The 27,085-nt window shown below is 43.1% G+C and overlaps 1 protein-coding gene and 2 long non-coding RNA genes across 4 annotated transcripts; 1 reads left to right on the top strand and 2 right to left on the bottom strand.

Moving 5' to 3' along the window:
• Positions 1-1,576: 1,576 nt before the first annotated feature.
• Positions 1,577-4,314, bottom strand: LOC124292183 (putative protein FAM47C). The gene is made up of 2 exons (XM_046729235.1): positions 4,284-4,314; positions 1,577-2,721 (listed from the first exon to the last, which is right to left on the bottom strand). The coding sequence occupies exons 1-2, from the start codon at positions 4,312-4,314 to the stop codon at positions 1,577-1,579; spliced, it is 1,176 nt and encodes a 391-aa protein (XP_046585191.1).
• Positions 4,315-11,894: 7,580 nt separating this feature from the next.
• Positions 11,895-25,286, bottom strand: LOC124292247. Its single transcript, XR_006902396.1, has 3 exons — positions 25,204-25,286; positions 13,449-13,454; positions 11,895-11,905 (listed from the first exon to the last, which is right to left on the bottom strand). It is a non-coding gene; the product is annotated as an uncharacterized LOC124292247 (long non-coding RNA).
• Positions 12,531-25,314, top strand: LOC124292248. Of its 2 annotated transcripts, none has more exons than XR_006902397.1 (3): positions 12,531-12,541; positions 22,214-22,216; positions 25,211-25,314. It is a non-coding gene; the product is annotated as an uncharacterized LOC124292248 (long non-coding RNA). The 2 variants fall into 2 exon arrangements; XR_006902398.1 differs by lacking the exons at positions 12,531-12,541; positions 22,214-22,216 and adding exons at positions 16,451-16,460; positions 17,300-17,314.
• The last annotated feature ends 1,771 nt before the right edge of the window (positions 25,315-27,085 follow it).

Here is a 27,085-nt window from a genome sequence, read left to right as displayed (position 1 = left end):
ACAGTATCAGGCTGTCCCAGCGTCTGTGTCAAACCAGGGCGCCGTCACTAGCACCGACGTTTGTATCAGGTACTGTATCAGGCTGTCCCAGCGTCTGTGTGTAACCAGGGCACCGTCACTAGCCCCGACGTTTGTATCAGGTACTGTATCAGGCTGTCCCAGCGTCTGTGTCAAACCAGGGCACCGTCACTAGCACCGACTTGCCAGTGTTCTTGTATCAAGTATTGAATCATGCAGTGTCGGTGTCTGTGACAAATGAATGTACCGTCTCCTACACTGACACCTGTCCAGGTGGATGGGCGGGTGAACAAGCAAGCGACTGGCTGTCGTTTTTGTAAGATTCAACAACGTAAACGTCAACGTCAATGTCAACAGAATTTAACTTGTTCTCGAACGCTTCCGCACGTGTTTGTTTGTCTGAGTCCGGCAACAGCCAGTTTTAATAGTGTTAGCCGACTGAGATACCATCCGCAACCAAACATGGGTGGCCTACAATACTACGTAATACTAACTCCGAAGTGACCATCCCTTATCTCGTAAACGCCAAGCGTCAGGCAATGTAACTTGAAGTTCCAAGTTGTATCGTATTTTCCTTATTATATATGCTGTAAAATAGTTCACATGAATTACACGTGTGATGTGTGAGGGAATTACAGATATGTTGTCACATGTGACCTTCAAGTCACCCTCCCAAATGTGTCAATGTCCATCGGTATCCAAGAACACATTTACCACGAGCGGACGTTGCCCTAGTTGGATTATAATCTGACTAGTAACAGACCACCTAGTTGACGAATGCCGCACCGAGACCATATTGATGACAGAATAAACATGGTGGTCATGTAGGATCAGGAACATAATGTCTATATGGAATTAAGTGATACAGAATTGCCTCGTCACGAAATGTCGCTGTCAAGTCCTATCAAGGGTTTTCTGTTACCACATGCATATCAACTTAATTACATGTATTAATGGGTATTTCATAGTTCACATTAAGTAAACGTTTCCAGCGGGATAACTCGTTCTATTGTTTTAAGAACGGCGTTAATAGTAGTTTGTTAATATGCAAATAGCTTTATTAGAGGACAGTGGCACATCGGCAGATCGAGTTCGTCGGGTTCACACAACCGCGGCAATGACTTCGGGGGTTCTGCTGCTGAGAGGGACGTGGTGTTTTGACAGGTAAACCCCCCACTAAGTACATGTGTCACTCTGACGGACGGACCCCCAGGTAATGTCAGGTACATGGGGGCTGGACAAAACCACACATCGTGCCAACATATCCATGAAGAAATAGGTCGCCAGTGTGTCGTTTTTCTAATAAGCACAAAATGTATTGGGCAAATCCAGTTGCGGATCATGAATAGTTTGGGGAATTGTTTTTGTTGTGAAGACTGACCACTTTCTTCAGCATATAAAACAGGAGTAGATTTTTTTCCAGGTTATCATAAAACGCATTTGTTTTCTTTCAACAGACAAGTTGTTATGCATGTAGCTGTTCTGGTTAATAACCCCCAAAGTTGTGTTACGTTAGAAGCGCGATATATCGGTGCTAATGTTTATCTCCCTTAACCGTTTAATGCCTGGCACTGGTCTCGACATTGCCTAATGGGGGATGCCTGGCACTGGTCTCAAGATGGTCTAATTGGGGATGACTGGCACTGGTCTCGACATGGTCTAATGAGGGATGACTGGCACTGGTCTCGACATGGTCTAATGAGGGATGACTGGCACTGGTCTCGACATGGTCTAATGGGGGATGACTTGCACTGGTCTCAACACGGTCTAATGGGGAATGACTGGCACTGGTCTCAACACGGTCTAATGGGGGATGACTGGCACTGGTCTCAACATGGTCTAATCGGGGGTGACTGTAACTGGTTTCAACATGGTCTAATGGAACATGGCTGGCACTGGTCTCGACATGGTCTAATTGAGCATGACTGGCACTGGTCTCGACACGGTCTAATGGGGGATGACTGGCACTGGTCTCAACATGGTCTAATGGGGGATGACTGGCACTGGTCTCAACATGGTCTAATGGGGGATGACTGGCACTGGTCTCAACATGGTCTAATGGGGGATGACTGGCACTGGTCTCAACATGGTCTAATGGAGCATGACTGACACTGGTCTCGACATGGTCTAATGGGGGATGACTGACACTGGTCTCAACATGGTCTAATGGGGGATGACTGGCACTGGTCTCATCATGGTCTAATGGGGGATGACTGGCACTGGTCTCAACATGGTCTAATGGAGCATGACTGACACTGGTCTCAACATGGTCTAATGGAGCATGACTGACACTGGTCTCAACATGGTCTAATGGGGGATAACTGGCACTGGTCTCGACATGGTCTAATGAGGGATGACTGGCACTGGTCTCGACATGGTCTAATGGGGGATGACTGGCACTGGACTTGACATGGTCTAATGGGGGATGACTGTCACTGGTCTCAACATAGTCTAATGGAGCAAGACTGGCACTGGTCTCAACATGGTCTAATGGGGGATGACTGGCACTGGTCTCGACACGGTCTAATGGGGGATAACTGGCACTGGTCTCAACATAGTCTAATGGAGCAAGACTGGCACTGGTCTCGACATGGTCTAATGGGGGATGGCTGGCACTGGTCTCAACATAGTCTAATGGAGCAAGACTGGCACTGGTCTCAACATGGTCTAATGGGGGATGACTGGCACTGGTCTCGACACGGTCTAATGGGGGATAACTGGTACTGGTTTCGACATGGTCTAATGGGGGATGACTGGCAATGGTCTCGACATGGTCTGATTGGGAATTACTGGCACTGGTCTCGACATGGTTTACTTGGTGATGACTTGCACTGGTCTCGACATGGTTTACTGGGCGATGACTGGCACTGGTCTCAACATGGACTAATGGGGGATGACTGGCACTGGTCTCAACATGGTCCAGCTATATTGTGTGGGGCATACGACCTGAGTAGCCTGTTGTGTTCTTGAAATCTCGACATTGTACCCACGCGTTACTGCATGCCGAAAGGTCTTCATGAATACCTAGAAACCACGAACACACCGGTTCAGTCTATGTATAACATAAACAGTGCATTTGGTCATCGTGTTGACGTGGTCCGTCAACTGTGTTTTTTTCTTCCTGCAAAACACCTGTTTGATGAGCATGGTCAAGAATGTCAGTCCAGCACTGTTCATCTCTACGCTATGACTGAATTGTAGATTGGGTGGATTTCGGTCCGTTGGCTGGATAGTATATGCGCTGGTCACCCAAGCAGTAGCTATTAGAAACACAGGCAACAAAGGCAAACTGACTAGAAAATGTCCAGAGGACGAACTCAGTTAACCACCGTACGCTTGGCTCGATGCTCGCACCAGCGATCAACTATTCTTCAGGTTCGAACACTCGTTGCAGGTCGAGGTGCGGGGACACACAAACAACATTTATAACACGACAATATCTAAGATAACATTATTTACAAGCAAGGTGATCGTGGTACAGGTTAGGCGTTACAACTTAAGTGAAAGACGAGACGAGAGCCAGAACATGGTCAAGTTACTGAGCTTCGAACTTACGACTATGGTATGCTAGTTCTCCCAAAAACGATCTGGACACCCTCCAGCACTGGTAACAACTACCCGTGAAGATGCGGGTTAGAATTGATCTTCAGCAACCCATGTTTGTCGTAAGAGGCAACTAACGGTATCGGGTGATCAGGCTCTCGCTGACTTGTTTGACTATTGTCCGTAGCTCGATGCTCATGCTGTTGATCACTGGATTGTCTGGTCCAGACTCGATTACTTACAGACCGCCGCCATATAGCTGGAATATTGCTGAGTGCGGCGTTAAACAACACGCAAACTGTTAACAACAGTGTGTTCAGAGCATTTACTTTATGCGATGTTTCATTTATTAAAATGTACGTACTATAATATACCACGTACGTGAATTAATACACAATTTAACTTTCATGTAACATAACTATTGATATAGAGAACAAAAGCAGTAAGATTAGGGGACGTGTGCCCACAGAGTGCATATTTTATCGCATTAGACTATTAACCAACACTATCTCATCCGATGAAACAGCGTGTATATTTCAATTAATACTGACAGCTGACGAAGATCAAATGCAATGTAATGTAATAACACTGCAATGAAATGGAGAGTAGCCAAGATGGTCCTCTGTGGAAGATATTTGCTTAGCCACGTTCTAGACATGTACGCGTAATTTACAACCACTGGTTGCGAGTTCCTCAACGCCGTGTACCGAGTGACCTTTAACCTGTGATCAGGTCACTTGCAAGGTTGTACATGGCCCAGATTCCGGAATGTTCGTCCAGTAACGTACACGTCAGGTAGTGCAGGTGTATATATCAGTGTCGACTTAGTCCCTGGATGTTGGGTGTGTGTCAAGCATCGTGTCATTTCTCTGATTTGTGGCTCAGTGACTGCTGTATACATTCTTGAGTAACTAACCGTAGTCTGGTATTTGCTGCTCTGATACCAGATCCGAATACCGCGTCTTTAGACACAGGTACACAAATCAAAGTTGACAGCTGACAGGCTGGGTGAAGCCCCATCATCAGTAACATATATAAACAAACACCCTATGTTAGAACACCTTTCAAAGAACACTTCGCTGCGTTCATATGTTAATAATTTTTCATTTGTGAGGATAATCACAGGCAAATTGTAGCGCAAAGAGGGTTGCGCATCAAAGAGAAAATGACCAGTCTTCCTAAATGCGAGCGAAGCGAGCAAAGGTTCGGTTCGAAAAATATTTTTAATGTCAAAATAAATTATCGCCATCATCAAAGGTAGACACCCATGTCCTCACAGAGTTGTGCTCTCAGATTTCCAACCTCATATTTAATAATTACTCACGTCGATATATTTAATTCAACATTTTAAGCGCCACTCGGTTCAACGAGACCACCGTGGGCATCCAGAACTGCACGGCATCGCCTCGGCATCGAACGAATAAGTCTCAGAATCTGGTGTTGCCCAATCGCAGCCCACTCTGCCTGTAGTGCCTGTGCGAGTTGCTGAAGTGTCTGGGGCTGAGGGTTACGGCGTCGCACCCGTCTGTCGAGGGCATCCCACAGATGTTCGATCGGGTTTAAGTCCGGTGATCTTGAGGGCCAGGGGAGCACATTGATGTTGTGGTTCTGGAGGAAGTCTAGTGTGACGTGCTGTGTGGGGCCTGGCATTGTCCTGTTGAAATAACTCCCTCTGGCGATCAACGATTGGAAGGGGGTGTGGGCGTAGGGTTTCGTCACAGTATCGTTGAGCTGTCAGGTTGCCCTGGATCATCACCAAATCACTTCTCCTACGACAGGTGATCGCTCCCCACATCGTAACACTTTCCCGGCCGAATCTGTCCACCTGAGGAACGCAAGCGTCGGCGAAACGTTCACGTCGACGTCTGTACACCCCCATTCTTCAATCGCGTCGTTCCAATAGAAATCGTGATTCATCACTGAACCAGATTCTACGCCAATTCGGTAGGTTCCAGGCCTGAACGTTGGTGCACCATTGAACTCGATGTCGACAATGTTGTTGTCGAAGCACAGGGCCAAAATAAGGTCTTCTGGCACGTAAACCAGCCTCTCTCAACCTGTTCCTGACGGTCTGTGCAGAAAGCCTCCTCAATCCGGGTATTTGTCGAGCGGTACTGGTCGTCGTAGCTGTTCGATGACGCAGGTGATGTACCCGGATGTAGCGATACTGCGCCGCAGTGGTCGCTCGAGGTCGCCCACTACGAGGGGCATCTGCTACCGCATTCTGCCGGCGATATCTCTCCCAGAAATAATGCATTGGTGAACATTCATGCGTCGGGCAACTGCACGTTGAGACTGGCCAGCTTCAAGCAAACCAATGGCGATATGACGGTTGGCTTCACTTAGACGTGGCATTTTGCGTTCGTCAACAATATTCCAAATACAATGAATAATCGACAGACAGCGATCAACCTTTTATACCTATCATTGAGACAATCTGATCCCCAACTTCCACGTGCATTGCATGTGAATTGTGTATTCTGTGACACTACACGCCGAAATTGAAAATCATGCTGTTAAATACGGGTATTTTCCGGATGGTGTGTTTTGTTGTGATGTTTCAAACATAAACACTATAGGACTCATAAACAGAGCAAAACCTTTTGTAAAATGAAGCACATTTTAATTCATTGCTACATGAAATTGCTATTTTCATGATGCGTTTCTTTTTGGGGGAGAGTATAAAATTATACCACTCGTGTTTTACGAACATAAATGTGTTGTGAAAAAATGAACAGATTCTCTGTTCTGAAAAAAAATAATGACTTAAATTATTGTATGGCTAAACCAAAAGCTGGGAGCACAACCGTCTTTATCGTAAGGATCTTTACGTCCATGTTCTTAATGAACCGAGTCATGTACTTCACGATGGTCGTAACGCGCGCCACGTAACGGGCGACTGAATGTATCAGACTCGCTGACTTAGTTGACTGTGTCAGCTACTGGATATTGTATGCCAGACCTTCACTAATGTTCAGTGTCACAGGCAGTTCTCTAGTTCTGCATAGAATTTGTAATAAGTTAATATACTATACATTTTGTTCTCTCAAACGACACAATTCGGAGAGTCGTAGAGACAAAATGGCTTCGGGGAGTGAGGCCTGGTTCCTGTCACACGTACACACGCTAGTGCCTTACGAACATGTGTACGTACATTTGAAACTGTGTATCGGAAAACACGCTGGAAATATTCAGCTATCGGCCTTAGTCTCTTTAAACAGGTATCGCCGAAAGTGTACATACTCGCTTGGTACATTAAACAAGGTCTATTAACCTAGTCGTGTCCCTTTGTGTATTCATCGATTAACCGCCAGCAAGGTGCGAACTATGCATTCACAGGATCCGAACTAGCCAGGTTTCACTGTAGACAATTCTGATATGTATCGTGCGACAGGAGTCGATCATGATTCAGAATGTTTGAACAGGCGTGGTTCTAGACACTACTATAAGTAGTCCTTAAGACGTAGACTCATAATTCACAGTGTCTAGACAAACAGAGTCTCACTCTAGACGCATTTGCTATCAGTCGTCGTTAAGACGGGGATCCACGGTTCACAGCGTACGGACAAGCACGGTTCCATTCTTGACAAACCTGCTATGAGCCGTCCTTAAGACGAGGATCCAGAATTTACAGTGTCCGGACAAGCTAGGCCCCACTCTAGACAAACCTGCTATTAATCATCATTAAGGCAGAGATACAGAATTCACAGTGTCCGGACACGCCAGGTCCGACTCGAGACAAACCTGCTATTAATTGTCGTTAAGACAGAGATCCAGGATTCACAGTGTCCGGACTAACGAAGTTTCATTGTATTACAATTTCAAGACCTACAGCCTATGGAATCGACCACCCCACGACAGCAAAGTGTCAGTGAGTCATAGTGACTCACGTCCTATTGTACTGACAGTGGCCAAACAAGCTCATCTCGGCTATTTACCTAACATACACGATAGCAATAACAATAACGTGTCTCGTTCCGACTGAATTCCATAGAATAGACACACTAAATAAATCTTCGCCTCCCCTTTCTTTCCAAAAAGTCACAACATGGTTTCCTGAATATTATCATAAACGTTGGTTAAATTCAACGGAAAGTTTAGTCTTACTCTGCAATAATGTGGCAGCTATGAATATCTAAACTGTGTCTCGCGTGTGTATATGGCTGTATAAACGACTGGTGTATTATTCGTATTTGACAAAACTACAGAGCGCATCCAAACTACAAGTCATAAAGACGTGATAACGTTCCCTATTGCTATCAACCTTTTGTAATACATGTCCCGGACAAAACTTTCCCTGCGCACCATTCACCTATATCAATACGTCAACCGTCGATTACCACAAACCATCATCGCGATAAAAAGATGGGCTTGAAATGCTATGGCAGGGTTTAAGACCATTTATTGTTGCCTCTACACCGTAAAAATACAAATTTAGAAACATGGTTGATAAAGATCTAAGGTAATAGAATTTTCCTTAACGCATTGCCATTGAAACCAAACGTGCTTGGATCTTTGTTGCCGTGATGTGGTCTGTCGCTTTGCACGGTCTAGTCTCGGGCCAGTTCGCAGTGTTCGCAAGTTTTGAAACATGGCATTGAGTTTTTTCATGTGTTCGGGACTGCATCACTGACTGACTGACTGAGTTTAGTTTTACGCCGCTTTTAGCAATATTCCAGCAATATCACGGCGGGGACACCAGAAATGGGCTTAACACATTGTGCCCATGTGGGGAATCGAACCAGGGTCTTCGGCGTGACGAGCCAACGCTTTAACCACTAGGCTACCCCACCGCCCCGGACTGCATCATTGGCTTAACAGTCCCCAATGTAAGCCTGGAGAAGGGTAGGGCTAATTTGTCAATACGGTACTGTCACACGTGAAGATTTAGACATATTTATCACGTGTATCGACGATTTCTTGTTTCTAAAGTGTGCAGGAGGATTGACTTTCTTGGTTGTAAAATGTGAATGTTGTTTAGGGGGGTTGAACTTGTCTTTTTTAAGGGTTATGAAGATATGTCACGATGACGTATTCATTCAGAAAATGTTGGACCCATCGGATCAGATTGTCAGGCTGGCTGGCTGGTTTAATGCATGTTATCATATCGGAATGCTCAATCACGGGATTGTTTGGTCTCGGCTGGACCATTACAGATCGAGGTCATGCAGTCTGTCTCACAGTCCCTGAACCACATTATTTCCCCTACTGCCTAGCCCTCTCTGTGAAGCCCATTTGTGATTACCCCAGCCGTTATATTGCAGAAACATTGTTCAAAGCTGCATAAAACCGTACTCACTCACTCTTCACTGCCAGCCACTCACACCACATACCTAAATTGGCACTCAAAGTAACATTCACGCACACGCACACGCACACGCACACGCATACGCACTCGCACACACGCATATGTATTTCATATGGGCATCATATCCTCATACATTGTCATTTGCTCACAATAGGTCCGAACGGAGAATTTTTCATATCAGCAGTTCGTAATGTATATTACGAGAATATATAAAAGTAGGTGCTCGCTGCATGCCGAATGAAAGCAGGTTGCCGTTGTACAAAGCGATCTTATCGGTGTCCTCAACTCCCTTATTACATTAATATAGACTTAAGGCAGTCTTAGCCCTAAGGTTGTTTTGTACATCAGCACCCTGAACATGTTACCCACCAAGGCAAGGAGGACTGTCCTTACTGCACAGGTCACAAACTACAGGTCACATTCTACAGGTTACGCATTGTGGCGCGTTCCATTTCTTTTACCAGAGTCAAACCGGAACCTGTAACACGGGTAATTACAACGCAGACACATTCTCCTTAATCAAAGTCTAGTTATTCTGTGACCGCCCCTCAATACAATCACCCCCAAGCCCACGTAGGTCCCGACATACCGGCCGCATCACTTACATAGTTGTCAATACTGACATTAAGCATTACCCTTATCGACCCCTGAATTCGATATGATGTTGTCACTGCGCGCCCTGTGTGGTGTAAGATGGGTGTCGTCACTGGTAGGGTACTGGTTACACCTGTGGGGATCACACACGTCTCCACACACGGCACTGTTACAGGAAACTCGTCACGATTACAGGACATATCGGGCAAAGGGTAGATGTTTGCTACCTGTATGTTTACATGCCAAGTCAAGGCAAGCTGAATAATGTAAACTGTCATTAGTTGTATATCCCAGCGGTAAAAAGAGTTATTGATGAAACTTGTCAGCTGATGTAAAAAAGCGAGTTCGCGCTGTAACAAGAGAATCTGTATGTGGGCCTTTATTGGGCATTGGACATTTCATTTACATTACCGCCTAAACACGTCTTTATACGATGTATGAATAACAAATAATGGGGCGATAAAATTTTAATTATGGCCACTTTGCGAAATGTTTGCTTGGTGTGTTTTTCTGAATAATAATTGAATTATCCAAAGAAGTGGAGTCCGTTTCTACTAGTTTGTAAATAAAATCGAAACCCTGAGGTACAAACCCATGTCTAAGGTACAACTATTGTGCTCATTATCTTACACCAACAGATCATTTTCCATTTTGCTTGTCGTACACGTGCACATATTTTATCTTATCAGCAGAACTCCAGACGCCGCATGCCCGACACGCGACCTTGTAAGGAATACAGCACTTGGCTTTGACATGCGATGGTTGGCTGAAGTCACGCTCTGGCATGAAGTGTCTTGAGACACAAGTTATCTTCTCCGGTCATCGCAACTGAGTACATCGTTAGACGACCACCTGTTCCGTACAGCGACGAGCAGCTTCAACACTGCACAAGAATACGTTCCCGTGAATTCCCAACCATAGAGAAAAAACTCGCAGGAGTTTTCGTAATTACGCGAGTTTCTTATGGCACTGGGTCGGGTAGTGTTTTCTTCAGATGTAACTCTGACGATGTTACGCTGGTGCATGAACGAAGCGCGATATTGAGGAAACGGATGCTGTCACGAAGAAAGACGCCTGATTTGTGGTTGCAATAAATCTTACCACGTTCACATTAACCTCATATTTTTACAGAAAAAGGTGAACGAAAGTTGTACATTTGCCACTTCGCGTGGGAGAATGAAGCGTAGGGTAGTCTGGTGGATAAGGGTTTGCCAGTTACGCCGAAGGAGGGTTCGAATCCTATTTGGGTACTTTGTTTGATATTGCTTAAGAAAACTATGAACAACCAAACTTGTCCAATCACTTGCAAAATGGACGCGATCAGAGATATTACATTCAGCGTCATTCACAGTGGAATGATGGCGACAGGGATACTGTTGTAGGCACTCCAGGTAAAGGCTGATGATATTACATCCTGCAGTGAACCTGCAGTGAACTTTGTTTGTACTCCAGGGTAACAGAGGAATATTGTTGGACCCACAAGGAATAGCTAATGGTAGTATGTATCAACAGGTAACCGCTGATCGTCCTTCAGGTAACAGCCGATTGCTATTCCACAGTGGCCAACCAATACACTTTAAGGTCATGTGGACCCTGTCGGAATCAGTGTTGGTCCATAGCACCTGAGGTTTGCCGAGTAAAATGTGTATTAGGTGGTCAGAGGCTAAACTCGGCTCTTTGCCTGTCACTGTACTGATCTCGCTATCATGTGCGTTTATGTAACTATCACAAATAAATACTTTTCACACTTATTCCAACATGCATGTATTTAATGTTAACAAATGCAACTACAAAGTCATATACTACATATATAAATACTTTATTTATATATCCACATTACAAGAATTTCCTCGTTACAGCCAGGAAACCTCATCCAAAACGGGGTACCCGTAAGCAATCAACTACATTATATAGACATTACATAGTTGAAATCAGTGAGATACATTTCAGCAGCGTTTATTATGATTTATGCATGAAATGCTATCAGATACTTTAGTCACCTTTTAGTGCGGGTTGAAAGTGTTTTATTCGCCGAAGAAAAATGTCTTAGCGTTTTGACAAAAGCAGGCTTGTGAGCCTAGAGATATAATTTCAAAAGTGTATATTTTCTTTGCGGAGATATGCACACCATCTAGGCTATCTCGTGCATCATAGGAGGACCTATGACCGCTATGTGGTCGTGTGGAGGGTAATCAGACACATAATCTAGGTGCATTGCTCTCAGTTAACTTGTTTGACTCGTGTGCGTCAGCTGTGCACATTCTGGCGTGCAACTTGTAGGTGATGTGATGTGAGGTGTTTTAAATGATTGCTCTTATAGTGATAGGCATGCATGTGATTCTGACTGTTTGTATGTGTCGGGCCGCCACTGTTTCCCCATTGCTGACATAGTATACTTGTCCACTGAGATTATAAACAGTATACTCCACTCATGCGCATATACTCGCTGCAAACCCAGCAGTGTGGTTGATGGCCCTTGCTGCCACCGAGTCAGGGTAATAACAAGTACATGGACTATATTTAGTAGACGCGGCCACAGACCTCCGACCCTCTTTCCACTAGAAGGGGCGGTGGGGTAGCCTAGTAGTTAAAGTGTTCGCACGTCACGCCGAAGATCCGGGTTCGATTCCCCACATGGGCACAATGTGTGAAGCCCATTTCTGATGTCCCCCACCGTGATATTGCTGGAATATTGCTAAAAGCGGCGTAAAACTAAAGTCACTCACTCAATTTTAACTAGACAATAGGAGAGCTGTTTATTCCCTGTCACTAGATGTGTGTGTCCACGGACGTGTGTTCGGCTATCAGTTAGCGTGACTCAGTGAGAATCAGACATTGCAGTTTAGGCCTTCAGTTCTTGCGTTGACAAGGTTCGAGTTCCGGACGTGTAAAACCCGTTTTTGATGTCCCCTGCACGTGATAGATTTGATGCACTACGTTACCTCTAAACGCGGCATAAAATGCATTCAATTTGCTCATTTCCGTACTCTCATTCGAAATGAAGCCTTATAATTCATATATTCTGCTATTTCAAAAATTATCATGAATTACCATTTTTTGACATAACTTTTCACACATGTCCGTTCCCCGATGTGACGATGTAATTAAGTATATTAGAGGGTCTTTTCTCAGCCTTAACAGCATATGCTATTGGACATTTTAATATGAGTTATTTGACAAATATCTGGATAAGGGCAAATGAATTACACCTGAAGTGAAAAACCTTTGCAATTTACATAATCATGTTGAGGCCTCCCGCCATTATCACCTTGATAACGAGTTGAATGTATTTTTTCTTTGAAACTTCCCCGTGCCCTTTCTGTCGACGGTGTGATGGCTATACTACACAGTGCAGTGTTTTCACCCTCACGACATTACAAACCATGGGGTTTCACAAGATCGCGGGGAGATTAGTTTTTTTAATAATCGAGCGTTCTTAACAGGTGACCGATTTCTTTTGGGAACGTTCTCTTGGGCAAAGCCTATGTGTTATTATTTAAGAAGCATATGTCCCTCCCGATTGAATTAGTTATAATGGAATTTTGGATGCAGTTAAAAACTTGTTTTGAACATATCCCCGTTCTCTTAAAGGCAGCCCGCCGTGGAAAACATATCGACGTCCCGGTGTGTAGTGTTCTGCTTGACGTTGGCTTTACTATGACAACGATGCATAAGCAGCAATTCAATCAGTATTATTCGCAAAAGACGTACCGAGAATATATTTCGTTGAATGTTATTAGTTATTCTTGTTTAATTATGACGTTACGATAGGATAAGAAAGCCACAATTACTCGGTGCGCCTAGTGGCTGTATACTCCCCAGGGAGTTGAGATTGATAATACGATGTGCCGTTGAGATTGACATCCAATGATCGAGGGAAAAATACCAGCGCCTTGAGCATGCACTAGTTGCCTGGATATGTGCGCTATATAAATATCCTATAATAATAATATAATATAGTCGAAATCATTTGGTTTTGTTTAACCTGTACCTGTTTCTGACGGAGTTTATCAATTCTGTAAGTACGGGAGTTAACTGCATGAGACGAAACTATAGTAGGCTGTACAAACGTGGAACTAGTGAACGAATAATGGTTTCGAAAGCGTGTTATTTCTTCCTTCTGAAATGTGTCTTCGTTGATGTAGCCTTCTAAATAACTATATGTTTCTTGTAAAAGTTTTGTGAAAAGTCTTACATCTCATTTAGGTATGGCCTAACTATCTAGTTAATATGTTATATGGTCTCTGCTGTGAGTTGTTGAAAACTAGAAAGTGTATGCATTTCTGTTTTTAAACAATTGGTTAGAACATGTCAGATTTAGCAAAATTGGGTTGAACAATTCAGTTTTAGTTATATTTTAACCCTTAAATGGAAGGAATATGTTTAATTTGTTTAAAGGTTTACGGTATAAATGAGAGGCAGACAGTGCCTACTAGTCTGTCTCACAGCCCCTGAATCACATTATTTTCCTATCCACCCAGTCCTTTCTGCAATGCTTAAGTTCTAAATGAAGCAAGTCTAGATTTCCTCAGGTTCGCCTCTCACTGAGGTTCCTTTTCAATTCAAAAGGAATTGATTGTTTCTATCATAAGTGTATGTATTCAGAGACTAAGCGTTAGTCTAAGTGATTGCGTGCGGCATCACAAAGGCTGTGAGGCTTGACCTAGTTTGGGCCTGAATAGGCCACGGCCCTCGCGTTCTGTAGGAAGACACTGTTTGTTATTACTAAGGGAGGTAATCGTTTAGTAGTCCAAAACATGGTCCGCGATGTACAGGAAATGAAGGAAACCAATTGTTGTCATAGAGGATTTAACAGGGGTTGACGAAATATTTTGGTGATATTTATTAATTGTAAATATAATTTAACGAACAAAGGTTCATCACGTCTAAACTTAAGTATCCTTGCAACCATTTGAATACGAGTTCCTTCATTTCCCTATTTAAAGACTACCATTTCTCATTTGAATCTCAAATCAGTCCAATGCCCATGTCAAAGAGAACAAAGTAAAAACCAACTACATTGGTTTAAAATCCAAACAAAACGATGAAAGATTAATGAGTTGTAAACTCGAACTCTCTACAGCGCCTTTGGGCATGCGCACTGTTCACAGGAAGTGAACAAGAATCCACCCGAAAGCACAATACTCCCATTTTTAGGTTGACACTCCCCTGCTTAACCGGAAGAGCATGTGCACTCATTAACTTTGACCCCACAGGAGGAACCATGAAAGCCCCTTCGGTCTGGTGAACTGTGCCAGTGTTTGTTTTGTCCGGTGACAGAAGTGACCTTAGGCAATGGCCACGCCACATCGCCTTATTGAGTTACGGATGTGTTTCCTGTTTATCAGATCTGAAAAATGTACAGCTTCACTCCTGGAAACAGACACAGCCAGTTTGTTGAATTGCAGTGAAACTTGGGGATGGTTACTTGACTAAAGTTCCTTCTTGTGACGAACTAAAAAAGTTTAAGAGAAAATATGGAGGTGATGCTGTGTAACGACAGTTATCATCAATGGATACAATCAACACTTTAAACCATATGATAAATATATCGAAAACAAATTAACTGTAAATATAAAAACCATTCCTGATAATATAAGTCGGGTATTTTTTTTTCTGATGATGCTGAAAAAATAATGTTATTATTGTTTGGGTTTTTTGTGTGTGTGTTTTTCGTTGTTGTTGTTTGTTTTGTTGTTTTTGTTTGTTGTTGTTTTGTTGATTTTTGGGGGGGAATATGCCAGCCATATTGCTTGTTTACGCTTGACTCGTCCACGTTTTGAGCAATACTAGTCTTGCACCTACATTTAACCCATATGATGCGATATGGTATAAATACTGTGACCGTTGTCAGCAATACATTTTCAGATATGTCGACCCCCGGCAATAATCCTTATAATAATCAACAAGCTTCCTGGTTAAACTTGAAGCAACATATTGATAACGGCGTCACGCACTTGAATATGTGAAATGAACTTAGGTATGTAAGCATAATGGTAGCTGACAAGATTGAAAAAAATGTCTGTGGATTAAGTACCATAACAACTTAAGCAGCACATCGACCATCACTGCTACAATTCTCACCAGGAAATAGTGCAAATATACTGAACAAAAAAAGTTGTGGATCATAAAGAGTTTTCTGTAGTGAATAGTGGGCACTAATAGTCATAAAGTGTCATGATGATATTCATGATCCGAATGTTTTCTGTTCTGTATATTTGGTTGATCTCTATCGATACTTTCTTATCACATGTAATCGAATAAAGAGTGGACTTTTTGTCCCATAGGTGCGAGAAACGTCCTCAGTCGAATATATGACTGTGCACGTGTGAACAATACAAAAACATGAAAAGCGAAAAAACGAATATGAAGAAATGATTCGTTATTTTAGATATCTTGGATATCATGAAATAGAAAATAATTATTGCTATAATTAATAAACCAAAACTAACAGACTACATGATACAATCAGTAGTTTAGGGACAGCCTTGTGGGTGATTTCTGGTGGTTGGAGTCGACGTAATGTTTACAAATGGTTGAATTATACCCGGCAGGGACAAACAAACCGTCCACCTATGTAAATAGCGTTACCTACATGATAACACTGATCGTTTATTGCATTCCCGGATCGTCTTAGTGCAGAAAGAAAATTACAGGTACACACTGGCGTCCGCTCCTGAGATACTGCGGCCGGGGGTATTAGGTTCATGGTTTTCATTTTACAGGCTGTTATCGGGGCTGTCGGGAACCAAAGAATCCTTTACTTTGATGTATGTGTGAGGCAGTAAATGATGTTTTGTTGATATATTGAGCAATATCGATAAATACCGTCTCGTGGTGTCTGTTAAGCGAGGGGCGCCAGAATAGCCCTGTAGTTACAGCGTTTGCTCGTCAAGCATAAAGTCCTGGTTTTCTTGAGTACCTGTCCAATGTCTGAAGGCAGGGCAAGTCCCCTTCCCTGATGTTGTTGGAAGTTTGTTAATATGTCGATCGCTGTGTGGAGCCTGGGTGATCGGTGGGTGTTCCAGAGAGGTGACATTGCTGGAATATTGCTATGAACTTCACCTCATTACCCAGTCACAATCTTGCTATCAGGGATGAATCAGGTATCAAGGTTGATATGGTAATTAATTAACAGCATGTGTGAGAAATACGGTGACATTTCTACGGCACATCGTCATTCTTTTGAGATACACATACACCCATCTTCGGACCCAGGCTATTTGTCAGGTACAATACTTGTACTTCTTCTGAAGCCAAACGGGGACTGCATATTGGGCAAATGGTTGGACTGTATCCACATTTGAAGAATTGCTTAAATTTAGACTTTGAGAAAGTAACTACAAATTGGGAAAGCGATTCCACCTTTTCTATGTGTTTTTAAATGATAAACCCAAACTCATCGTGTGTACGAATGTGGAAGGTCATTCCACCGTTATTGCCAATAGGGAACACGAGTCGGTCATATCTACGAATTGAAAAGATCCAGGTGAGAAGCAGCCCGTGTTTGTAATAAGATCGGGTGGTCAGGCTCGCTGACTTGGTTGATACATGCCATCGTAGCCCAACTGTATAGACCGATGGTCATGCTGTTGGTCAATTGATTATCTGGTCCAGACTGGATTACTTACAGACCGCCGCCTTGCAGCTGGAATATTGCAGCGTTAACCAACACACAACCAATCTAGATCTGTTTTTTACGGATTGGAAAGTGAAGAAAATATGTCTATCTTATCTACGAATAGGTATACGTAACTTGAGCCGTAATGCAAAAACAAATATGGAACGTGTGTCAACAGTCGAATGTTAGATCCATCGTAACAAGGACAGCAGAAGGTTAAATACGGAACTGTTGCTAAAAGCGGCGTAAAATAATATTCACTCGCTCACTCGTATCTTACGAAAACGCTTGTCCAAGAATGACCGCTTGTATGTGGTGTTTCCGTCCCGTTTATGTATTGAGAAATGTACACGAGCGTGCGTATGTATAGAGGAACGTACTCGAGCGTACGTGTATATGGAGAGATGTACTTAAGCGTATGTATCTATGTATGGTGGGAAGTACTCAAGTGTGCGTATGTATAGAGGAACGTACTCGAGCGTACGTGTATATGGAGAGATGTACTTAAGCGTATGTATGTACATCTATATATGGTTGGAAGTACTCAAGCGTGCGTATGTATACAGGAACGTACTCAAGCGTGCGTATGTCTAGCGGAACGTACCCAAGCGTATGTATGTGTGCAGAAACGTACTCGAGCGTACCTATGTATGGAAAAACGAATTCAAGAGTACTAACACCACATATGTAAATTATATTTATAGATCCTCGTGTTTTAATCTTACTTGTGTATGGATGAACATAACCAAACATTCGCGTGTGTGGGGGAACGGAAACAATCGTATTGATGCACAGAGGAACGTACGCAAACGTACTTTTATGGAGGAACGTAATCAAATTACTTGGGTATGGAGGAACGTATCTCAACCCGAGGAACGTACTTTGCGTATAGAGGAACGACTCAAACGTACTTGGGTATGGAGGAACGTATCTCAACCGTACTATGAAACGAGCAACGTATCTACATTTATATTTATGTACGGGGGAACGTACTCAAACGTACTTGTGTATGGAGGAACGTATCTACATCCTATTTATGTTAGGGGAACGTACTCAAACGTATGTGTGTATGGAGGAACGTATCTCAACCGTACAATGTAACGAGGAACGTAGATTTAAGTACGGGTGAACGTACTCAAACGTACTTGTGTATGGAGGAACGTATCTCAACCGTGTAACGAGGAGTAGCGTATCTCAACCGTACAATGTAACGAGGAACGTAGAACGGTGAACGTACTCAAACGTACTTGTGTATGGAGGAACGTATCTCAACCGCAATGTAACGTACCGTACTATGAGGAGCCGTATCTCCCGTACAATGTAACGAGGAACGTAGATTTGGTACGGGTGAAGGAACGTACTCAAACGCATCCCGTGTTGGAATATCTCAGCTGTAGCCGGGTGAACTTCAAACGTTTGTGTTCCGTTTCCTAACCGGAGTGAGATCCCGTGTTTGAATTACCCTTCAGTGTGTTCCAGGGTGCCTACCCTACCTGACTGACACTTGTATATCCCAGTCCAACACATTAGGCAACTGACGAGGGGAAGGAAGCTATGTGTCATTTCAATGCGCAACTCTGTTCACAACAAATAGGAGAAATGACTTTGTTTCTTGCAAAACAAACGACTTCCACCTAATGGGATATACACGTGTTATATTAAATTATCATCTCCGCAAATGACATGCGACATGTGGTTCCCCGGTGTGTGCCAACCACTTACAGAACATGCACTTTCGCAGACAATCGTCTAGAGGCTTCAGATTAAATGTATGAACGTAATGATGAGGTCAGCAGACACGTCGGTGCAAGAGTGATGCCCGATTTCCCAAAGTGCGCCGGCACATCACTGGTGCTCGGCAAACCCGACTGTATCACAACCTGCCGGCATCACTCCAAGCAAGCTGTTCGTAAGAAAAACGACCTTCATTATCTGTTCTGCTCTGAAATTAACGCTTCTTCTGATACCTCGTGTTTTTTGTGCCCCTTACCTTCTGAATGTCTGTTAGTGGTGATTCCAGTTTAGAAAAAGGTATCTATATTCACACTTGTGTCTGTTCGTGGGGATTCCCTAGTCTAATAGTTATCTTGTATCACACCTTTGTCTGTTTGTGGGGATTCCCTAGTCGAATAGGTACCTTGTATCACACCTTTGTCTGTTTGTGGGGATTCCCTAGTCGAATAGGTACCTTGTATCACACCTTTGTCTGTTTGTGGGGATTCCCTAGTCGAATAGGTACCTTGTATCACACCTTTGTCTGTTTGTGGGGATTCCCTAGTGGAATAGGTACCTTGTATCACACCTTTGTCTGTTTGTGGGGATTCCCTAGTGGAATAGGTACCTTGTATCACACCTTTGTCTGTTTGTGGGGATTCCCTAGTCGAATAGGTACCTTCCACCATTGTCTGTTTGTGTGAATAGGTACCTTGTATCACACCTTTGTCTGTTTGTGGGGTCGAATTACCTATCACACCTTTGTCTGTTTGGTATTCCCTAGTGAATATCATCACACCTTTGTCTGTTTGTGGGGATTCCCTAGTAGAATAGGTAATTGTATCACACCTTGTCTGTTTGTGGGGATTCCCTAGTCGAATAGGTACCTAGTATCACACCTTGGTCTGTTTGTGGGGATTCCCTAGTAGAATAGGTACCTTGTATCACACCTTTGTCTGTTTGTGGGGATTCCCTAGTGGAATAGGTGCCTTGTATCACACCTTTGTCTGTTTGTGGAGATTTCCTAGTCGAAAAGGTGCTTTGTATCACACCTTTGTCTGTTTGTGGAGATTTTCTAGTCGAAAATCACACCTTTGTCTGTTGTGCCTTGAATCGTATCATCACGCTTTGTTTGTGGGGATTCTAGTTAAGTGTGTCTGTTTGTGGGGATTTTCGAATAGTCCTTTAGAAACACCTTTGTCTGTTTGCTTTGTATCATTGTACCACCTTTGTCTGTTGGTGGGGATTCCCTAGTCTGAATAATAGGTGCCTTGTATCACACCTTTGTCTGTTTGTGGGGATTCCCTAGTCGAATAGGTACCTTGTATCACACCTTTGTCTGTTTGTGGGGATTCCCTAGTCGAATAGGTACATTGTACCACACCCTTGTATGTCTGTTTGTGGGGATTCCCTAGTCGAATAGGTACCTTGTATCACACCTTTGTCTGTTTGTGGGGATTCCCTAGTGGAATAGGTGCCTTGTATCACACCTTTGTCTGTTTGTGGGGATTCCCTAGTGGAATAGGTACCTTGTACCACACCTTTGTCTGTTTGTGGGGATTCCCTAGTGGAATAGGTACCTTGTACATTGTACCACACCTTTGTCTGTTTGTGGGGATTCCCTAGTGGAATAGGTACCTTGTATCACACCTTTGTCTGTTTGTGGGGATTCCCTAGTGGAATAGGTACATTGTATCACACCTTTGTCTGTTTGTGGGGATTCCCTAGTGGAATAGGTACATTGTACCACACCTTGGTCTGTTTGTGGGGATTCTCTAATTGAATAAATGCCTTGTATCACACCTTTGTGTGTTTGTGGGGATTCCCTAATCGAACAGGTACCTTGTATCACACCCGTCCCAGTTTTCGCATGAGAATCCTCTTGAAGAGAAATGACGGAAATGAGGGCATAGTTGGTGCTGGGCGACGTATTGACGAAACGAGTAGGGGTAGGATATTCGACGCTTAATAAATCACATTTAGTTGGTCTTCGTCTATTTTCTACTTACCTCCACCTCCTGCTCCTGGTGTGAATAAGTACGCCCTGTTTCCAAGTACTGATAGTCTGAGACAGAAAACTCTCAGGCAATATAGCCACATCGTAGTTGTAAGATGTTTACTTTATTGAATGAACTCAGGGACTATCACAGAAAGATGAACTTCCTAATTGTACCTTGTGTTGTAATCCCGTCCGTCGCGGGAGTAATAGGCTTCAGTGGAAGGCTGAGAGTTCTCTTCAAGAAGTTGTCCCAATCTGTTAGATGTAGTTCCCCGATGTTACTCAAAGGAGCGTGGTAATAGCCTGCTCTCACTAAGGCTACATATACTGACGTCAATATGGGTTTATTTTGGCTTCCTGTAATTATATAATGTACAAAGCGTTAACATGAATGGTCTGTGTAGCGTTTTGCTGTCATTGAGTGTTTGGACGAATTAGTGACAGTGGCGGGTTTAAGTCAAATCTGATGAAGGTTGGGGTAAGTCGGTGCTAGTAACGGACGTTAATTACACTAGGGATTGCAACCAGTAAAATACTAATTTGCTGAGTTTGTCATCTAAATTGTGCAACCCCCAAAGAAAACCCCCTTTGTATGCTTGCAACATAAATCAAATGTAAAACAAAGTTTATTCGTTGTTTTAATTCGCTCGTTTTTGAATAGCTGTAAGTAGGGTGTATGTTTATGTCCTGGAGGAGTAGAGCACTGGAGATCCTGGCTGGAATCTGTCATCACCTACACATGCTTGCTGTAAGAAGCGACCTACGGATCAGAATAGCTATTCTCGAAACTTCGTAGCCCTACGAACTTCTTAAGCCCATTCTTAACACATTGGCTACGATCAAAGTTAAGAATTCTTAGAGCTACGAACGTTTCGAGAATAAGGGTTGTCAGATTAGATTACATATGGATGATGCATGTCATGGTATCCCAATCGATGTTCATATGTCAATCACTGGGATGTCTGGTCCAGGCTCAAAGATATTGCCGCGGGTGACGTTAGACCCCATATCTTACAGTGAAAGGTACGAATATTCATAGTGAATCATATGTGAAGGGTAAGAGGAAAAGAGTTTGAGAGAGTTTGGTTTTACACTGCACTGGACTGAACATCACAGCTTCAGCTTGGTGTGGGCGAAAAGCCCGCGGAGATGCAGGCCGTAGAAATGCCTGTTACTAGTGAGTGAGTGAGTGGAGTGAGTGAGTGAGTGAGTGAGTGAGTGAGTGAGTGAGTGAGTGAGTGTTGAGGAGAGCCGTGAGCCAGGCGAGTGAGTGAGTGAGAGTTTTAGTGAGTGAGACGCGAGTGAGGATCGAAGCGACCTGAGTGAGTGAGGGAGTGAGTGAGTGAGTGAGTGAGGCGAGTGAGAAGAGTGAGGAAAGTGAGTGAGAGTGAGTGACTGGAGTGAGTGAGTGAGTGAGCTGGTGGTGGTGAGTGAGCGGAGTGAGGCCGTGAGTGAGTGAGTGAGTGAGTGAGTGAGTGAGTGAGTGAGTGAGATTTTGTTTTTACGCCGCTTTAAGCAATATTCCAGCAATATCACGGTGACACCAGAAATGGGCTTCGCACATTGCACCAATGTGGGGAATCGAACCCGGATGACGAGCGCACGATTTAACCACCAGGCTACCCCACCGACTCTCCTATTACTAAACCTGGATAGTAAATGATAGTAACTCTGGGGAGGTGGGTAGCCTAGTAGTTAAAGCGTCACCCCGAAGACCCGCGTTCGATTCCCAACATGCAATGGATACAATGTGTGAAAACGATTATTGGAGTCCCCCGCCGTGATATTGCTGGAATATTGCTAAAAGCAGCGAAAAACTAAACTCACTCACTCATAGTAAATCTGGGATTCTACGACGCTGTTTATAAATACGGATACATATTTGACGATATATTGTTGTTATAATTATATTTTCAAACAGATATATTTCCTGTTTAGTACATCACGTGACATAAACCGGTGACCCACAAACCTGTTATAGCGCGACATTAATTAAGCACGTTATGCAACTCAAGGTTGAGGATATTCGTAAACTGCAAATAAATGGAACACGGGACTCGCATCAGTAAATACTGATCCAAATAAGTCAGATTTGAACTTCTATTTCGTTTAATGACATGATTCCAAAAGGACACTCTATAAGCAAACAGGGAAGGCTGTACGCCCTGGAGAGCTTACTATTGGCTAGATTCTCAGAAAGAGAAAAACATTTCGATGTGAAATGTGAACGGCTTCACCTTTAAATGAGAGCATTGCCTTAGAAATCTCTTTTCAATATCCAGCATACTTTTAAGAGACGCTATCATATTGCCAATATGTTTGTTTCGGTATGAGTCAGAGAGCTAGCTTCAACGTGTTTGTATTTACATGTTGTACAGAATGCAAAACGTAGGGTGAGGTTCGGGTTGTGGCCTTCAGTCTGCTTGTTGAAATGGGGGTGATCTTAACGAGGACTTCTACACAGTAGAAACCAAAGCCTGATATCAATACCCCTGCCTCTTTCTCTCTACCCCGACACCTTGCTACAAAAGCACCCGGGGTGGAGGGTCCTTTCGTAAATTGGTCGATGACTCACAGCAAGTTGCAAGCTTTAAAATACCTCAAACCACACAAATTAAGATATGGAGTTGTAGCTTTCTTTGTAGAGGTGTAGGGTTATGGAGTGAGATGGTCGGATTCTTCTGCGTCAGACGACCCCTGGAGATTATCGGCGTCGCATCGTGCTGTCGACTCGAGAGTGGCCTTTGTTAAACCCCGAAATTATCGCCAACGATGGTAATGTTTCCTATGCGGGCAGGTCTACCGTGCACGGGCCCAAGTGAGCTACGTTTTGCGTGAAATTGATGTGTACAACGCATTGACAATTTATTATAATCGACATCAAACAGATGTACGTAAACCCACGTATGTTGTGAGTAGGTAATATCGCGCCGTGTTAAGTGGGGCTATGGCAAAAGGGAACCAAATTCATGTCCCATAATACATCGTACTTCGTGGCAGTTATTATTATCATCCAAACAAGTAAAGACCATATTCATATCATTTGAAGCGACAGTGACGGACACACAAATCACACTATGAGCGCCATTACTCATCGGCAAAGTATACGATGTACCGAGGTGTATGTAAACACATGAACGCTATCATATGAGCTAAAGTAAACGTCTATAAATATTTTGACAAAAGGTAAACAAGTGTTTCTGTAGTTACCAAACTATTATTAATGTTTATGTTTATTTTGTACACATGAATTAGTCTCCAGATTTATAGATTTAAAAAGCGCTGAAGTGCACGTGATGCAATAGGATGAATACAGTACAGATTGTTCTAGAGTGTATACTGTCTTACTGGTGACCCAATTAACTTAAGCAGTATGCTGCCAGCAGAAATACCAAATCCTCCTCACCGACGATACGATAGAATAACGAGAACCCAAAATTCTTTCAGGGAGACATTCGAAAAGTAACATCTTTATGGTATATATGAATTTGCCGACTCGTTTTCGTTTACTTTCTCTTGGGGCGGTGGGGTTGCCTGGTTAAAGCGTTCGCTCGTCACGGCGAAGACCTGGGTTCGATTAACCACATGGGTACAATGTGTGAAGCCCATTTCTGGTGTCCCCTGTCGTAATATTGCAGGAATATTGCTAAAAGCGGCGTAAAACGTCACTCACTACTTTCTCTGGTTCAGAAGAAATTACAAAATGGAGGATTGGATATTCACATGAATCAAGAACTAACAGCTTTTTCAATGATGTTTCTATAAACATATTGAACGAAGTCTTCAGTGGGCCGAGGTAACACCGTTCATGTGTTTGTATATGTGGGTACGTTCTGTGGTAGTAGAACCCATACAACAGACCTTCCCCGAGTCCTTGAGTACACGGTGTAAAGGGGATGACAGTTTATGACATTGCAGGTGTGCATTTCATGTAGATTCACAACCGACATGGATCCCTATGTCATAATGAATACACATGTCACTATCTGGCCTTCGACGCGGCGGGTTTGTATTGACGGATTATCTGGTCTTTGGGTGTAACGAGGACATTATTTGCATAATGCTTTTATAATTGAAGAGGAATACATAATCGTATGTTAACAACTAAAGCTGTTTCATATTTCATTATTCGCTACCCATTTCAACTGAGTGCAAAGTATTTTTCTTCGATGATTTCAAGGTCGACGCGTGCGTGACGCGTACTTGATCTTTTCATACGGAAACCCCTAGTATTGCCGAGTGACCCCCCTCGTATAGTGTAGAGTGGTGCTGTGTGAAGGTATTATGTTTAATAGGTGGTCCTGACGTTGCGGAAACACTTCTTCACCTGGTATATTATACATGCAAGTAACAACACATTCTCCGTCCATGAGAACTACAGTACTATCAACACGTGTGAATATATACAAACCAGGGCTCTTATTCTCTAAACGTTGGTAGCCGTAAGAATTCTTAACTTGGTCGTAGCCAATGTGTTAAAAATGGGCTTAAGAAGTTCGTAGGACTACGAACGTTTCGGGAATAGCTAGCCAGGGCCCTTATTCTCGAAACGTTCTTAGGGCTACGAACGTTTCGAGAATAGCTAGTGAGGGCCCTTCTTCTCGAAACGTTCGTAGCCCTAAGAACTCTTAACTTTGATCGTAGCCAATGTTTTAAGAATTGGCTTAAGAAGTTCGTAGGGTTACTAATGTTTCGAGAATAGCTGGCCAGCTCGTTAAATGGACGGCATATCACTAATCTGAACATCGACTAACGCTTGGTCTCTGAATATATATAATCTTGATAATAACAAACAAGCCCTTTAAATTGAAAAGGAGCCCTAGGGAGACCAGAGATTCAGAACCCGAGGAAATCTAGACTTGCTTCACTTGGATTTAGCATTGCAGAAAGGGCTGGGCAGTACGAAAATAATGTGGTTCAGGGACTGTGAAACAGACTACGTATGTCATAATTATGGAATCAGGAAATGGAAGCATTTACGAAATGGCGGACGGCAAAAACCTGCTACAGCATGTGATAAAATCACCACTGCATTATACCCAGTGCCAGTCAAACGCCTGCCCATGCTATACACTACCCAGGGTCTCTTTAACGCCTTTTGAGTAGTACATGATACCGGGCACTGTGGAAATGCTGTGAATGTACCTCGGACCAATAATACTGCACGAATGTTGGTGAAACAATCTCTAAGTATCTTCTATTATACCTGTTATGTGGACACGATCTGTACACAGTTACTCGCTCTTTACCAACCAGTATGGTGGCTGGCCCTAAGTGAGAATTACGAGCTAGCTGCATATCGACTGTCGTGATATGTTCGCATTCATGCAATCAGTATTTGGTGTTACTACTTTGGATGTGTACTTTTCTCTGTACTCCTTACGAAATGGGTGGGTAGCTCGGCGGAACATGTGCAAGCTGTATCAGTCTGTGTTTGATAGACACAGGTTCAAAGTGAGTGAGTGAGTGAGTGAGTCTAGTTTTACGCCGCCTCAGTCACAATCCAGCTATATGGCGGTCGTCTGTAAATTATCGTGTCTGGACCAGACAATCCAGTTATCAACATCATCATCATGAGCATCGCAGTTGGGTACGAGGACATGACTGTGTCAACCAACTCAGAGCCTGACCACCCGATCCCGTTAGTCGCATCATAGGTTACTGAAGATCACTTCTAACCTGGATATTCACGGGTCGATTCAAGCAAGTACATACTAGAGTTCCTATGGCGATACAGTGATACTTCAGTACCTCAAATAAATATTTTGGACAACCGCTTCAAATACCCTTCTGTTAGCAATAAGCGAAATTCAAGCATTCACGAAAGTCTCTCGCTGTTAAGAAAGAAAGAAAGAAAGAATGAAAAATCTGTATTACCCTGAATGGGAATTGCTGTACATCATCACCGAGCACACACATGAATATAGGATAAATAAGATAAATAAAAGAGCGTTTGTCACAGGTAAAAGTACTGTAAATAAATCATTGAACACAGATTAAAAATATGCAGGAAAAACAGTTATGATTAATATAACAACAATGTACACATACAGGTAAAGATAAGATTTGTATGTGAAAAAAAATATCATTTATTGTTTAAAAAGCCGATGCTGGACAGGATGAACGATTTCAGGGCTCTATTTGATTGAAATTTTGGAATTTGGAAACGTCTGCCAGATGGTAAAAGTTTATATTCTGTGTTTACAATGTGTGAGGAGTCAGGTAAAGTTATATTTGCCAAAGTTAAAACTCTTTCCTCATACACGTAAACCAAAGGGTCGAAATCCAC

The sequence above is a fragment of the Haliotis rubra genome, unplaced genomic scaffold (genome assembly GCF_003918875.1).
Source record: "Haliotis rubra isolate DU_JTF1 unplaced genomic scaffold, ASM391887v1 Scf51, whole genome shotgun sequence".
Lineage (NCBI taxonomy): Eukaryota > Metazoa > Mollusca > Gastropoda > Lepetellida > Haliotidae > Haliotis > Haliotis rubra.
The sequence above is the reverse complement of the archived record's forward strand: the minus strand, read 5'-3'. Positions and strand labels throughout refer to the sequence as shown.

Excerpts from the sequence above, each read along its gene's own strand:
- LOC124292183 (XM_046729235.1), bottom strand. The coding sequence starts at position 4,314 with ATGTACAACCTTGCAAGTGACCTGATCACAG. Across the intron at positions 2,722-4,283 it reads TGCAAGTGACCTGATCACAG|ACCGTGTCGAGACCAGTGCC; the intron begins GTTAAAGGTCAC and ends ATCCCCCATTAG.